Source organism: Pempheris klunzingeri, chromosome 1 (assembly GCF_042242105.1).
Source record: "Pempheris klunzingeri isolate RE-2024b chromosome 1, fPemKlu1.hap1, whole genome shotgun sequence".
Taxonomy (NCBI): domain Eukaryota; kingdom Metazoa; phylum Chordata; class Actinopteri; order Acropomatiformes; family Pempheridae; genus Pempheris; species Pempheris klunzingeri.
In genome coordinates, this window is record NC_092012.1 from 31,445,565 (window position 1) to 31,462,447 (window position 16,883).

At 42.9% G+C, this 16,883-nt stretch overlaps 1 protein-coding gene across 1 annotated transcript in view; it reads left to right on the forward strand.

Annotated features, from left to right (window-relative positions):
• The first annotated feature begins 2,643 nt into the window (after positions 1–2,643).
• The window catches only part of dpy19l3 (dpy-19 like C-mannosyltransferase 3), a 51,728-nt gene continuing 37,488 nt past the window's right edge, over positions 2,644–16,883 (forward strand). The window contains exons 1-6 of the mRNA XM_070847406.1: positions 2,644–2,729; positions 3,313–3,439; positions 4,351–4,478; positions 12,294–12,384; positions 15,886–16,007; positions 16,538–16,683. Of these exons, the coding sequence (XP_070703507.1) occupies positions 3,322–3,439; positions 4,351–4,478; positions 12,294–12,384; positions 15,886–16,007; positions 16,538–16,683 (605 nt within the window). The 5' untranslated portion in view covers positions 2,644–2,729; positions 3,313–3,321. The remainder of the gene's footprint in view (positions 2,730–3,312; positions 3,440–4,350; positions 4,479–12,293; positions 12,385–15,885; positions 16,008–16,537; positions 16,684–16,883) is intronic.

Consider the following 16,883-nt stretch of genomic DNA (forward strand, 5'->3'; position numbering starts at 1 on the left):
TGAGGCAAAGAAAGAAACGAGGGTGAGGACAGGGTGAGTTAGAGATACTCTAGGATCAGTTCAAGGGACTCTACAGGCCGGCCTGGTTAATTCCTAGTTTTCCTTGCTCTGTGAACCTTGTTTTGTGTTACACTGAATGAAAAAGGAAGAGCATTTTTGATCCCATGGTGGCTAAAGGGAGTCGGATTGGGAGAGACGAGGGTTATCTCTAATAGGCCCTCCTGCAGTCTCACTCCCTTGCTTGGGATGACACAACATAGAGAAATAAAAGGAGGGAGAGGACAAATTTCCACTTGGTATAAGTGTGCCCACAAGGAAATGATCCAAGAACTAAAGTGCCAGAGTCAGAGAGTATGGCCATTAAACAATCTGTTTTCTTCTCCAATAATCCCTCTTTGCAACAAGATTCAAGCCAATTTACTTTCTTAAATCTCTCTGATAATCTTTAGGTCTTTCATGTCGCTTGCACATACACACTCTCTCCTTTCCATCTGAATGCCCTGACCTGTTTGCTGTCTCCGGGGTGCTCCACAAGGCAATACAGCTGACTTATTTGTGTTGTGGAGGAGCATGTGTTTATATGGATGTAAGACAGGAAGCCTGCGTGGTCTGTTAGTGTCTTATCGGGATTTTCCTACAGTATTATGGCACAGTTTCTGGTGTTTCTACCAATGCTGTTATGCTTTGCTTCATTTAAATAAGATCATAATAACAGAAATAATCACGCTATACAATATTAAAGAAACACATTAGCAGCTGTTTATGTAGTAGCTTATTTTCAGGACTCAGTTTCAGTGTTTAAAAATGTCAATTTGGTTCATGGGATGTGGTCCACATCACTGTCAAAACCTCTTCGCTTTGTGCTTTTCATTTACATCAACATAAACCAAGCTAAAAGTAAGAGTTATTTAAAGTAATTTAACATCCAACATAGAACAGAATCCAAATATAATATATGGTATACAGTACAGACTCCTTAAGGAGCCTAAAGTCAACACCAACACATGGAAAAACTGCTCAGACACCTTAGAACATAAGGTCAATAGAAGAAATCTTGGCAGTCGAGGGTGGGAAGAAGTCCAGTAATGATACAATACAACAGCACCCCTGGCTGCCATATTGTGGAGCTGGCCTGTTATTCTCAGTGATATATAGACAAAGACTGAGGGAGACATTCAGAGATAATCAGAAATAGAGAAAGAAAGAAAGAAAGAAAGGAAAAAGAATGAAGGGGTAACTGAGAGAGGAGCAGCAGCTGACGGCTGATATTACACCAGTGTACTAACCTACTAGTAGTCTCCCTTCCTCACAGCCAAAACCAGTCTCCAGGTGTGAGGACATTGAATCCAATAAGGTTTCCTAAACGCTGGTTGATGTCCGTGTGAAAGACTCAGTTTGGCTGCAGCCGCTGGAAATCTGTGATAGGTGGAGGGATGGATGGGTGCTGCGTGGAGGAGCTGCCACTGGACAGGCCAACTTTCCATCAAGTCACACGCTGACAGCAGTCACCCTCAATGTGTTAACTTTTCATTTTAATAATTTAAAGTAGCTTTAGTTGATCGCTGGCCACTTCAGGATGGATCCTCCATTTTCTGCAGCTGCTAGTTGCTAACATTAGTTTTCTGTTTTTCGGTGCTGGGCAGGTAGCACACTATTAAACTTTTGACTGAAAATAGCTGCCATAAACTAGGCTGATGAGCAATGCTTAGAACTAACATAATGTTCATTTACAGGCTGTAAAACCAACACAGTGAAATAAAATAGGCTAAAACAGCTGCAGAAATGGGTTTATAATCGAAAAGGTGGGTTTCCACCTGTTTTTATGTGCATTTTCAATTTTTCCACATACAGAAGTGGAAAAGTTGGTGGATCAATAAATGCTGGATGCAATGGAAACATGTGATTTCACCATCCATGAAGCTCCACCGAGGAGACGGAAAACAGACCAGAACATCAGATCTGTTTGGAGGGATGAGGAGACTCCGGCCTTCCTCAGGTGAGTACATGAGAGACAGAGAAATGCAATATAATATTTTTATGCTGTTTTTCACCATTTGAGATTTGTCAGGTACTTCTTTAATAATGTCGTCTTTTTGTTTCTAGACATTTTCTCTTACAATTTCTGGCAAAATTTGTGTGCCACACATTTGGATGGACAGCTCGCTACAGACTGCAACGGACAAAAGTTCTATTCTCTGCGACTTCCCCATCATCACGCAGCTTTATGTCATCTCAGTCGACAAACCTGATTTCCAATAAATCCATATAGCAATGTTTTTGCATGAATGGACACAAACAAGTGACATGAATTCTAACTGGCCTCTACATAATGAGATAAATTATATCCTTCTTAACACTCTACCATAACTTATTTTTTTGGTTTTGTTTGTCCTCTATTTTCTAGAATAACATGTAGTGGTAACACAAACAGAACTACTTTCTGACTCCACTCCCATCTGCTTAAAAGTCCCGCCTTTAACAAAAAAAAAACCAAAAAAAAAAAAAACATAATAGCACGCTTTTATTTTGAAGGCGGGCTCTCTTGTGTTCCGGTATTGTCCCCGTGGATAAACTCGGTGAGGCTCACCGATGAATTTTAACGGGAGGAAAAAAAAAAAAAAGAGTGGAGAAATGAAAGAGCGAGGGAGACAGAGGGAGTGAGAGAGAGGGGGAGGTGGAGGAGAGCTGTCGGACCTTCCTACCAGCCGCTGCTGTAACGTTAGAGGAGGGTGAGGCTTCCAAATGTTCCGTTGCCACAAACCTTATTAGTCTTTGTTGCTATCAAGAGAAAACCTAGCGTCCATAGCGGGACTGCGCCTTTATGTAAAATGACTCTCACGATAATACGGCTGTGGAAGTATGTCCGTGCTACACAATAGGAGTTTAAACCGACCTTATCGCACTTACACACTACATCCCCATGTAGCTTTGCTGTTGTGCTTGGCGGAGCCTATCACCCGGCTCCGGCGCGGTAGGCTCCGTGTAGTTCGCTAGTTTACCGGTGATGTGTTCGCTGTCGGTGTCGATAGATGGGATGGGATGTGTCACGTTGTTCTGGCGGCGACGTGACCAGGAAATGCCGCCGTAAACAGGCCACTGTCCGCCCCGTCTGTCAGTGTTTGAATGAAAGACTGCGAGCGGTGAAGCGAAAACCAGCAGCAGCAGCAGCAGCAGCAGTCTGCTTTGGCTCAGATGGTTGTGTGTTGAGGATACATGTCTGTGTGTGTGTGTGTGTGTGTGTGTGTGTTCATCATATATGTGTGTGGGTAATCAGACGACCCCCCCCCCCTCCATCCCTCATTGTGGTTGCAGGGATTCAACATGACAGCCCTGCGTCAGAGGAAGGCCAGCAAGGGGAAGGAGCCCCCTCCTGGTGCAGAGTTTCAGTCCCATCAGTCCAACTGTTGCACTGACCATCATGCAGAGAAGATATTACATGGTAAGTGAACTTATCACCCCACCCACCTGATTTTCAATAGTTTTTTTTTTTTTTTTTTGGGAGCAGTGGTATGGCTGCACAAAGGCGCCCTTTGACTGCGGGGTGAGCACAATCGGCAGCCCTCCACGCCAAGAAAGAGTCCTTGACCTGGACCTTGGCTGGTAAGAGTTCTGCACCTCTGCATCATCTCTGACCCTGACCTCTGACCTGCTGTGGGTGCAGGATGGGAATGGAAGTTGTCAGTGGGGTTTGAATGATTCTAAACTCCTACACCCACCGTGGCCATGCATATGCAGTCACTTTGTGTTTGTGTTGCATCCTCAGCGGACTCAAGCCGCACTGAACTGAAAGTTTGGAAGCACTTCTGTGCATTAAAATGTGAAATGCTTGAAATAGATGTCCTTTATTGTGTATCATATGAGTAACCTGCATTCACTAGTATCCACTGAACTAAAAGCACCTGGATCTGTGCATGTTGACTCAGCACTAAATAAATCATAACTGCACTTAACCTACCATGACAAATCACACACAATCTCACAACACACAGGGCTGTGTCTGAAACGGACAATTCGACATTCCCCCTCACCTCATGCAGCGATTGGTCAGCTGTGCTGAGGTGATGAAGGAGCCCGAGGATGAACTTCTCACCGTAGCTCTAGTTTTTCGTTCTTGACACACCTGTTTGCCACTTCCCATCATCATTATGAAGGAAATACTGAAAATGTCTGCCGTTATCACCATATTTAAACAAATGTGAGCTGCTCCCCTCGCCCCACAATGTGCCCCCCCCCCCCCCCCCCCCCCCCCCCCCCCACCCCCCACTTGATTTCTGACGTGGTCTGACAACACGGAGTGACTAAAATGTCACTTTACAGCAACAACTTAATGAGCTGTTATTGCTCCTGCAGGTGACTGGTCATGGTGGGCAATAATCTGGACCTCGGTCGGTTGGTCTGTGTCCGTCGGTCTAGGCCTGCTGTGCTGTATCTACATTGCCACACTACATGAAAACGACCTGTGGTTCTCCAACATCAAGGTAAAGGCCCTTCACTCTAAATTACAGAAAATATCCAGTCTCTGGTAAAACCCTAAATCACTGTCATCTCGTGCTGCATTTAGGGGTTATGTTTTATTTATTTTTTTTTACACACAATAGATAGTACAGGTGTAAGTTTTGGATACAAACATACCCGGACAAACTGTTGGGTGCCAAGGGTGGATGGTAGGCATGGTAACATTCACTGATTTGCATCGGTTCATCAGTATACAAGCTCATGAAGTGACTGCCCCAACTGAGAAAGCACGGACTTGATACAATTTGGGATTGAAGACATCTTTGCATTCATAAAATCCAATTCATTATGTCTGCCAGGCAGAACCCCAGAGGGAATCATGCTCTCTGTTGTGTGTGCACGCATACCTGTCTCTGGCTGTCTGTCTGGAGCATAAAAGCTGACATTCATAGAAAAGGTTAGATCTGGTTTTGAAGCCAATCATCTGCAAATTAATTCCATACCCGATATGTTACGTTCCACTAACGTCAGGTGCGAGACGAGATGAAAAAAACCCCAGTTTCTGATCTGTAGGGGTACTTACCTAGTTGGTTGGAACACTTTTCCTCTCTGCCATAGGTCTATGTCTGTGTAAGGATATTCCAACGAGCAGCAAACACAGTGTTCAGGTCTCAGCTGTTAATCAATATGTTTTAATCCACGCAAACGTTTTCTAAAATTATGTGATTTGTGAGTTAAGTTATGTTATTTTAAGCCAATAATTTATCTTTTTTTAACGTTTGAATTTACTTCGTTTTGAGATTTTATTTTATTTTTGCATTATACAGTAAAGGACTTGTGAAAAGGCCTGTTTGTGACAGAGCCATGTGTTTTTCAGAGGTCACAAAGAACAGTGTAACAACTTACTGAGTAGCAGCAGCTTACATGCCAATATGTGAAGTAAAAATGTCACATTTTCAGTTACTTGTGATTAAGAACAAGAAACAGAAATAAAAAAAATACAAATCAAACTCTGTTCTACTGTCTCTTGCTTCACGTGGAGTCACAGGGGTGAATAGCATTGTGTAGTAACTTGTGTAGGGCAGGGCACATGCAGCAGGGATCACATTTTTCTTGAAAAAAACGAGAAAAAGTTAGGGATATTCGACTTTCAGGTGACATTTATGGAAAATGGAAAAAGTTAATGCGACAGTGATATTATATCATGAAAGTAGGACATTTAAGTAGAAGCATGCACTGGTAATTTCTTCATTTTAAACAATTTATTGAAAGAAAATCTAACAACAGTGGTAGGTATACCACAACAAAACATTTTTCGGTGCCTCAATAAATTGGGATGTGGCCAAAGGACGTCCACTCCTCTCCTTTCTGTGACTCTTCCAGTCTCTGTATCACTGTTCCAACCTCCTGATGACACTCTGTGACCCTCTAAGCTCAGTGAACACCTCCGTCTGAGGACTTCCTGTTTGAAGCCTCCAGTGTTGAGGTGCTGCTGATCAACTGTTAGGTGTCGTCTTGGTCTCATGATGTCAGAATGTGAACAGCAGGATGAGGAGGACTGTTTAAATACCAATTCTAACTGAAGCAGGAAATGTATTGGTGGATTCATGGATCAAACCTGTTGTGAATGTTGCTGTTAAGCTTCTTGTTAGAGAACAGCAACTTGTGCAAAAAGTACTGAAACACTGAACAGTTGGACATGTGCATTCAAAGGTTTAGAGAAGGTCACATTAAGTTCACCTGGAAAGGTTAGAATGCATTTTAGGTTCATCCTGAAATTTCACCTGAAAGCCGAATATCCCTAACTTTTTGTGAGTAGTGTATGTAATATAATTCCAAATTCACAAGAGGACACTAGCAAATAAGACTGGATGGTAGCAAGTGTTTCACAAGCTACAATATGTTAATTTTCCTTTTTGTGAAATAGGTGTTGCTCTACTAGAGTTGTGAATATTAACCAGTGCTACATGTTTTATGGTGAATCATTATGTGACGACTCGTTGCCAAGCCGTTTATCCACCGATCATGTACCATAATGTATATGTAGATGACTCACTGGTTCACTGGAAACTGACTGACTGTATGTCCCACTGACACTTTAACAGCTGGTATTTCCACTGAGTGTGTGCCAGCCCAGGAAAAAGATCTGGGAATGTTGAGAACACATGGACTCATTTATCTCCTTTATGAGACCCTTGTTAAGAAGCAGCAGAGATGGGAGGGCTGATCTATCTGACGCTTTTATGTGGAGGTTATCTGAGGATTTGACATCCATGTGTAAGATTCATCAACCAAATCGCAGATGTGGATATTTACAGATGGAAAATGTCTCCTGGTTTTAACATTTATAAGCTGAAAAATTCCACACACGTTTTGTGCTTATCTGTAGAGGAAATGTAGCTCCAGCGTAAGTGCCAATCAGACACATCCTCTCATCCAGCGTCCTCCTTAAAACGGCATGCAAACACGTCATAAACACTTCATCCTGAAATGGGATGATTGTTTTGCCAGGCGCTGCAGAGCATTGATTTTCAGGCCCGTTAAATGAAGTCCCGAAACACCATGGCGACCAGTGGTTACACGGTCCTTATTATAGTCTGTTCAGTGTTGTACAGCAACAGAACATTGTGCCCTGCCAGATATGATGTAATTTAAATCCCCCTTCCAAAGCTTCACCAACAATCTGGTTCAGACTGAGATATACATAGCAGATTTTGATCTGGTTGACATGGCAGAACAGATTGCTCTGTCAGAGTCACAACTCCAGTAAAATGTAAACCAACACTGTTGCTCTTTTTTGTTTTTGCCTCATTACGCGGTGCAGTAATAGTCATTTGTTTTGGTGGATGTGAGTCAACTGAGGTAAGGAAAAGCAGGTCAGATGACGTTGCCTGGTTTAGTCCTATGCTGTGTAGTTTGTTTATGATGTTACAATACCCTAGGATGATTTCTTTTTTTGTCTGAAAAATATTCTGAAGGCTGATACAACAGTCAGATTTGTGTCACAGTTTGGTGGGAGCCTACAGGGAGCGATGAATCAAAACTAGTGGACACGCCAGATAACAGACCTTCATCTGTGCGTATTGGTCCCGATTCTGTAGAAGCGTTATCTTAATCACAGAATGAGGGCCCCTGTTTGTGCGGAGCAGAAGAGAAAGTGAGGAATCAAACAAAAACAACTGAGCAGGCAGGCTCTTAAAAACCTGCGGCTCAGTCAGTCTCATCTGTCAGCAGTAATGCACGGAGCCAGCTAGGTGCCTCATCTGTTTCTCATGCTAATGAGCAACGCGTCTTGACCCACATAGAGGAAATCTGCACGGGATAATTTGTGAGTTTTTGTCACGGGGAGACAAAGCAGCGCATCCAGTTAATTGAGTGGAATCCGTGAGGACACAGTTTGTGGCCCTCTTTTCTGTTTATGTGCGAGGGGAAGAGGCAGACAGATGCTTTCATTCATAATAAATGCAGGTCACTTTACAGGCTTGGCGAACATTTCCCCCGAAATGTTCCCACATAAGTGTGCTCCCGGCTGACATCATCACACATTGCACGCATATGTGGGTGTGTGTGTGTGTGTGTGTGTGTGTGTGCGTGCGCATGTTTCCTTCTGTTAATGCTATCACAGCCTCTGTCTGAGACCATGTTCACACCGAGCAAGCTGAATCTAAAAGTGTTTCTTGAAAACAATGTGGGCTCAGTCGGTGTTGAACACACGCTCAACGAAGCTAGCTATTACAAACTATTACAAACTATTTGTGGTGCCAATGTGGGGGCAACAATGTCTTCCAGGAGACAATGTCTGAATGTGTGCTGAAGCCGTAGTGAGTCTCACTCCTGTCAGTGATGGCAGACTTTTCATTCTGCCCTTCAGTGTGGCTGTTTGGACACATTTGATTTCCAACATGGTCGGACGTGAACTAGTTCTTTCCTTATAACACTCATAGGCTGCACTCAGACAGCTCAGACATTAGCGCATCTCTTATTCATTTCAATGAGACTACTGCATTGACTAAGCAGGGGATGCTGACACAAAGGGCTCCAATTAGCAAAATACGGAATTATCCAGCAAAAAAAAAGTAAAATATAGATCAACGTTACTATGGTCGAGGCACTGTGCTTACCTCTCAGATCTATCCAAGCACATATTCCGGTAACGTTCCTTTTTTTTAGATGTGAACTGCGTATTTGTTCTTGTTTACCTTGCAATCGTAGCATAAAATGATTGCTGACATGACACCCATGGATCCATAACTCAAATTGGCCTTCCAGAATAGTATGTCATTATCTCACTGGTAGCTGAAACGACACCCCCCCCCGCCGACGCAGCACCTTTTATTTTGTCAACTTTGTGTTTACTCTCTGCTGGTTAAACCTCCACCCAGCTCCAACCTCCTCACTGTTCCTCACCTGTTCTGTGTTTCCATACAACTAACCTCCTGATTTTATTGTTCTCATTTACATATGTCTCCGTCTCTGTTATCAGGCAACTGAATGAGCAGAAAATAGCGATTTTGTGTTTGTAAACTTGCTCGGCTGCAACAAATCACTTTTTTATGATGCAAAGTTGTCGGCTTGTCGGCAAAGTCGTGTACATTTGTCCAAAATCCACATGCAGCACTTGCCAAGTTGTTGCCAAGCCGGAGCAAATGGTGTAGTGAGCAGCTACCACACCTGATGCTGCAGTCTGCTTGCTGTTGCTTTGTTATGCCGGCTGAGAAGATGTATCCAGTTTCCTGCCCTTACAGTCTGTCTCACTTTCACTTTTTTGCTTATTGTCTCACACACACACACACACACACACACACACACACACACACAATCTATAGTGTGTCCAGGTGAAGGAGGATCCAAAGGCCTGTAAAACATACTGGAAAGCAAATTAAGAGTTTGTGAATCCTGCCTGCTTGTTGTTGTTACTTTGCAGTTGTTGCAGTGTGATTCAAACCTATACGTGACTGATGGTATCAGAGTGTTGGCAGTCTGTGGAGAGGCTGTTGTGTAACAGAATGGGGACCGGGTTTAATAATCTCACATGTGAATTTCCTCACCTAACGTGTTGTTGAGGGAATGTGGTAGCGGTGTTAGCCCGAGGTTAAAGAGTCTGGAGGGTTTATTATCAAGTTCCTCCTGCTCCTTCAGCCTTTCTCTTTTACACACACCCATACAATGCTTATTATCACCGGTCCTGCTCTCGCGTCTGCAGAGAGACAGCTGGCTTAATCTGGCCTCTTGAATTCATCAGGTGTGAAGTCATGTCCGCATCGGTCCCAGTGCCTAATGGAGTTCATTTCAGACATGTGCTCACGGTTTGATGCCGCTTCCAGATACACAAATGCTCTGACAAATGTTCCCCGCATTTTCCAAATGATGTTCCAGCATGTTCCCCTCTCTGCTCCCCACCCCCACCCAATCGTATTCTTTTCCTGTGTGCTCGTGTGTTTTTATGGACGAGAGGTCACCAGTAGTCAATCCTCTCTTTTCTTTCCCTCCCTGTGGCTCCTCCAGTTATCTACAGCCCATCCTGTTGTTTGCAGACTCACTGTGGCTCAGCCTTTATGCTTGCTTCTCTCTTCATATGTAGTCACCAATTTGTTCAGAATTGCTTTTTGTTTTGAAGTGTGTTTTGGATATCAGGGGAGGCAGAGGTCGGCCTGCGTTTAGGCTCTGGGCAAGACATGAAGCCGAGGGAAGATGAAGCAAGGCCAGTGCTGGACGGACCCTCGCTTGGATTCTTCAAGAACCACATCAAGGAAATGGGAGTTATTCACAGATTCATAAAGAGGAAATGGTAACAGAGAGATACAGAGAAGAGCATCGGTGCCTTCAGAGAAGCGAACTAGCTTTCGGGGTAATGAGCAGTGTGTGAACTTGTTAACCAGGCCTATTCTTTTTGACCTTAATTTAAACCGAGGATTAGTCATCTCATCAGAGTTCTTGGTGAATAGCCAAGGCTTGTTTTGCCTCGAGCAAACTCAAAGGAAGGATTGGGAAGGAAATCGGCAGCTCATTCCCTCGGAGAAAGCTTTTGCATATTTCCTTTGGCAAGGAACTTGAAGCGATTAAAAAGCTAATTTATTTGGACTGACTTCAAGAAAAGAAAAACACACCGCATTTACATTTATTGCCGTGATGGATTTGGATCAGTTCTATAGCTCAACCCAGGAGCATGCTGTTTATCTACCTGGATTCAGTTCATCAAAGCATCCAAGAATTTATTGATAATCTCTGTCTTCTCAGGCAATGGAGCTTCGTAAGAGAGTTAAGCTGAGTGAGCTTCAGCATGATTTGGGCCTTTCTCAAGATGCACCAGCTGTGGGGAGCTGGAGCAGTTACATGAGGCGGGGGACTCAAAGGTCTAATGCCACACAAAAGGGGGGTACAGGGAATGTCTCTCTGCTTGGAGGATCTGGTACTTGTTCCGGTTCAGGCATTCTTCCCTGGTGGCCTTGGCAACAGTGTGTTTCCATGGCAGCAGGGCTGTTATTGGCTGGCCTGCTGGCACTAACTCAGGCCTGGTGTGTCAACGCCATACATGAGAATCTGCTGTGGTTCTCTCAGCTCACGGTAGGAGTTATGATACTGTACTAATTTGAACCTTAAATTAACCCTGCACACTGCGCACAAGCTCTCGCTCCCACAGTAACAGCCTGTGGCAGGAGTTCCAAGGAACTCTGTTGGTAAGACGGTGCAAATAAAAAGTGTCACACTGCTCAGCGGTCCAATATCAGCTCACAGTAGGAGTTGTCATGGTTGCTATATATATATAGTGTGTGTGTGTGTGTGTATGTGTGTGTGTGCTCATTTGCAGAAATATAGGACTGTTTATGTGAAATGCTTAGTGCCTGTCCAGTCCACTGCCCAGCTGCTGCTTGCCGTGTCCACGTGTCCCACTGTATTGGTGCTGATAATGTATTCAGAGAGCATGAGAGTATGTGTGGCGCTCTGCTGGGAGTTTGCTTAGTAGATGCAACAAAATTAATCAGAGTCATGGTGATGCCAGTCAAGCACAGTCTGCGCCTGCCCCCTATGACGAAGTTTAATTAAGCAAGTTAAGTGAATACCTCTCGGGGTAGACCGTAGAACAGAAAATGTTATATACAAAGTGTATTTGAATGTCACTTCATGGTGCGTTTGTGTCTTGCAGCGTAATAGTTTAAGTTGTGATGCAAACTGAAATTAGTAGGGCTGTTCCCTCATTTAGTCTGTTGTGGGGGCTTTAATGGACGAAGTAATGTTGTGTCCATTAGTTGTTTTTTATGGTCTTTGTGTGTGGGATGAGCTGTTACTCATAGGTCATTACTGGAAAAAGATCACGTAAATGGAATCGCAATAATACTGCTTTGGTTTTTAATAAGCAGGCTTCGAGACCTCTTATGACTGCATTCATCTGTGGAGGGACAGTAGTACTGGAGAAACAATTTGACAGACTTTCAGTTCAATGACGTAACTGCTGTGGCAATATGCATCAAAGAATTTCCTTTTAGTCAAACACAGCTTTAAAACCTATTTACAAACTGAATATGAGAGATTGATGATTTCCTTTATATTCCGTGGCTGGTTGTTCACTGTGTGTTCTCTGTTTTTACCCCCCATAGGAACAGTAATTATGCATGACAAGCAGGAAATCTCCTGGGAAGACATCCTTTAAGCACACACACACACACACACACACTGTGCTACCTGTCTTATTGTTACATTGGGGATTACGCGTGTATTAGCTGCTTTGCTTCTATCCTCCACATTTCTGTCATGTCTTGCCAGGATATCTGTTTTCCATATTACACAAAGCAGAGAAATGCTTTGGTTCATACAACCAAATTCTCCTTTTTTGCTTTCAGGAAGTGGAGCGTGAGATCTCCTTTCGAACAGAGTGTGGACTGTACTACTCCTACTTCAAGCAAATGCTGCAGGCCCCGTCCATCCAGGAAGGTACATGCACTACGGTTATGGTTATTTTGCGAGATATATTTATTACACAGTATCGCCCTTTTAAAACATTTATCAAGCCAGTCTGACTGATTGCTAGCCACTTCACTAAAATCACTCTACGGAAATCCTTAGAAAGTCTCATTATGTAGCTAGGTGCTGATGCAATCTGTCGAGGACAGACGGTTTTTGGTTCGGCAAAATCAATGGTCAACAGCTAGAGGAGCCACCTTTGTCTACCTTTGTCGGCAATCAGTGACCCGTTGTTTCAATCAATATAAAACATTTTGATAATTGTCACTGTTATCACTGTAAACTGCATGGCAGGCATAGCGACAGTAAAGGAAGAAGGCTTGGTGAACTGTCAGCTATACAATGGCAAGATAAAACTGCATAACCTCCATAACATCCTGGATATTTTGATAAGTTTTGATTAGTTTGCGAGACAGCCAGTCTTGACAAAATTGACATTTTTTAAATGGATAAAGACACCAGATGGCTGTGTCTACCCACTCTTACAAGGAGAAAGAGACTTTATTCTCTCCATTTTCTAACCAGACCAAACAAATCACTGCAGTTTTTCATGACGCACAGTCTGGTCTGAGGGAAATTACTCTAATTATTTTGTTCCCATTATCATGTAAAATTCCTAGTTGGAAACGCGCCTAATTTTCCACTAAGGCAAATAATTGAGCTGTAGGCTAATCAGTTGAAGAACTGGCTGACCTCCCTTTCTGTCTCACTCTGAGTTCACTTCATTTGCTGTCACAGTGCAATGGCTTGATATCCAGAAACTATAGTAGTTGAAGTCATCGGGGTAATGGAGGGTGGAGAAAAATAAAGGGATGGAGGGATGGCATAATGGAGGAAATGAGAAAATAAAAGATTGTTGTGGGAAAGGAAAAAGGGAGGTGGAAGAAAGTAAGCAAGGATGGAGGAAAAAGGAAGGGAATATACACGAAGCAGCGATGATAGGATACAAGGGCAGGAGAGAAGAGTAACAGAGTTAAGATGGGTAGGAGGAATCAAAGTGTGGGAGTAAAGAGGGACGGGGAAGGAGGAGAGACGAGGGTTAAAGCAAAAATGACAGTTTGAAGGGGAGAGATAAAAATAAACGGAGTGGAGTGGGTCGTGTGTGTGGGGGTGGGTGGTAATGTGTACTTTGTTTATGGAAAACAATGCTGGTTTTTGTGGTCTTACATGGATCAAGAACACAGCAGAGATCAGGCTGACGCATTCCAGCCTGCAGCACAAACTAGCAGCATCGGTTTCTGATGCTGCTAGTTTGTTGTCACACTCTGTTTCAGTCAAACCAGATACACAAGTAATGATACTGCACCCAATTTGGAATAGTGACGCCAGTGTGTGTATGAGCTCGCTTAAAGTCAGTCCCAGTCTTTTGCATGGCACGATAATGCCATTGTTAAAGCTAATTAGTTGTGTCATTTTTGTAATAATACCATTGTACTGACTAATGTAATTGCTGAGAAAAGGGAATGCAGTGGCATTGCTAAAAAAAAAAAAGTCAGAGAGGGCAAGAAACAAAAGCAATCTACTGATCAGACAGGTTGTAACACAGTTTAAGCATCTTGTTTGGAAGATAAAATAAAGATGGGATGCTAAAATCATAACCATCACAGTTTACTTCCTGCTTCAAGTTTGACCTACTGTACTTGCTGTATCTTCACTCATTTCTCCCTGTGCTGTGAGGGATTATCAACAACATGCCACGTGTGTTCACTTTCTGGTTTACGTGGTAAAATGATCCGGCCAAACTGTTGATTTGTGTACGTCTGGCCGCTCCTTTCTCTGTATATAATATATATATATATATATATATATATGGTATAATGTCCACAACTACAAAAACAAGACCCAAGTTGTAAAAAAACAGAATTTAAATTTATAAATTGTTTTTTTTTGGCCACTGGGGGGCAGTGTAAGACAAGCTTTTAGCACACTGATATACAGGGTTCACAAAAAGTGAGGGATATTCGACTTTCAGGTGAAATTTATGGAAAATGTAAAAAGTGAATGCTACAGTGATATTATATCATGAAAGTAGGGCATTTAAGTAGAAGCATGCAATGGTAATTTTATTCATCTTAAACTATTTATTGAAAGAAAATCTAACAACAGTGGAGGGTAAACAAGGGTAAACGTAAAATTGGGATGTGGCCAAAGGACGTCCACTCCTCTCCTTTCTGTGACTCTTCCAGTCTCTGTATCTCTGTTGCAACCTCCTGATGACACTCTGTGACCCTCTAAGCTCAGTGAACACCTCCGTCTGAGGACTTCCTGTTTGAAGCCTCCAGTGTTGAGGTGCTGCTGATCAACTGTTAGGTGTCGTCTTGGTCTCATGATGTCAGAATGTGAACAGCAGGATGAGGAGGACTGTTAAAATACCAATTCTAACTGAACCAGGAAATGTATTGGTGGTGGTTCATCCTGAAATTTCACCTGAAAGCCGAATATCCCTAACTTTTTGTGAGTAGTGTATTTTCAGCGTTTAAGGTGACATGATGAACATGTCAGCAAACCTCCTATTGACACATCCAGCAGATATGGTGCGACATTAGCATTTGGAGTCATGTTTGTGGCAGCCTGGCAAATACAAATCTAATATTTCCTTTCCTTTCAGCTTCGCTGTGCTCCCCGCAAGCAGGAAAATATTTGGCTTTTTAGCTGCTAAGTGCACCACTATGTTTACCATCTAGTCACTAACGTTATCTGTCTGGGCAGGTACTTTTCTGTAGATTTTTAGCTTTTTTCTGTCTTTGTAGTGCTGTGGCTGCCTGCTACAGCTTAAAACCACACAGATGAGAGTGGATCAAAACTGTAATGGTGCACTGAAAGAGATTAAAAACTCTTTGTAGCACTGAGGGGAAATGCAGAATCAGGTGATAATTCTCTGTGGGCTCGTCACTATGAGTGACACCTGCCACATAGAAGCAGTCAGTAGTGATCCATTGGTAATACCGTAAAAATATTGCAGTAATAAAGCTTCTTTGGAAGAACTTCCACATCCTAATACAGGATTTGCTGTGGAAAATAGTTTAGCAGGTCTTGATGCGTTGACATTAGAGGAGGTGGTCTTGCTTCAGATGAGGGAGCTGACATGTTAAGATTCGTTGCTCACGGTCAGCTATTGGTGTGAAAGTTTTGCAGCAGAGCAGCACTTAGTTTTTTAAATTCAGGAGAGGAAGTGGTGTTTGAGGGCTTCCAAGGATGAATGCACTGATGAGCTCAGACATCCGTTGTGCTTTCGGCAATTAAGGAATTAAATTCAAGCAGAACAATCTGTGGTTTTAGTGGTTGACAGGAGTTTCAAACAGTGTTATTGTTCTTTAATAGCACCATACTCCGTAAATGAGCAAAGGGAGAGACAATCACACCTCACTGGTTATCACAAAGCCAATAATAATCAGTCTGTGTCACTGTAAGGTAATGGTGGATGGTTTTCAAAGTGTGTGTGTGTGTGTGTGTGTGTGTGTGTGTTTGTAGGGCTCTCAGATTTGATCCATGACAACTTGACAGAATCCAAGAGGACCATTAATCTCCTACAGCGAATGAATATCTACCAAGAGGTCTTTCTCAGTGTTCTGTACAGATTGTTGCCCATACAGGTAACACATCACTCACTCTGTTTCCAATACATCAATTATGATTGCCACTATAACAAAATGACTGACTGCGACTTTTCTTGTCATGTTGGTTCGTGTAATAAAGCATTCTGATAAATAACATCAAACTTCATCATTACAATTTTATTTCTTTTTCCATTTTTATTAACCAACTTACTGTTACTATTGTGAATGATGGTCTTATTAGGAGACTGTCAGGCGTTTGAGGTGCTGTGGCATTTTACATTTTGATCTTTTTAGCTGGCATGGCTTTGCACTTGTCAGACCGGAAGAAAAGGTTTCTGAATTGGCATATCAATTAACTAAGAAACAGCAACTTGGCTTCCTCAGCGATCTCGTTGTGACAAGAATGCCAGGAAGTGAAATATCAGACCAAACTTTGAAAATGCCACAGTGTTCCTGAGTGCCAGAGTCAGTCTCTGTCACTGGAGTCAACTTCTCCGTGTGTTCATGTACAGTGCCTAATGAACTAATGCTGTCTCTCTGTGTGTGTGTGTGTGTGTGTGGTCCAGTCATATCTGGAGCCAGTGTATTTCTACATTTACACAGTGTTCTCGCTCCAAGCGGTGTATGTGATCGCCCTGTACCTCACAGCATGGCTCCTGTCTGGTTCCTGGCTGGCTGGTGCGCTTACTGGGGTCTGGTACATCCTCAACAGGTGGGTGATAACTCTGCGTTCATGGGTTTTTTTTTTTTTTTTTAATTTTTGGTTGTCATCCACGTGAATCCTCACCGAAGCGTGACACACCATTTATTGTTTGAAATCACAAAATCTCACGATTCTGTCTAAACAATTTGGAGGTGGCAGCATCACATAAACAACATGTACTTATCTTGACGGGAGAGCATGCAAAAGAA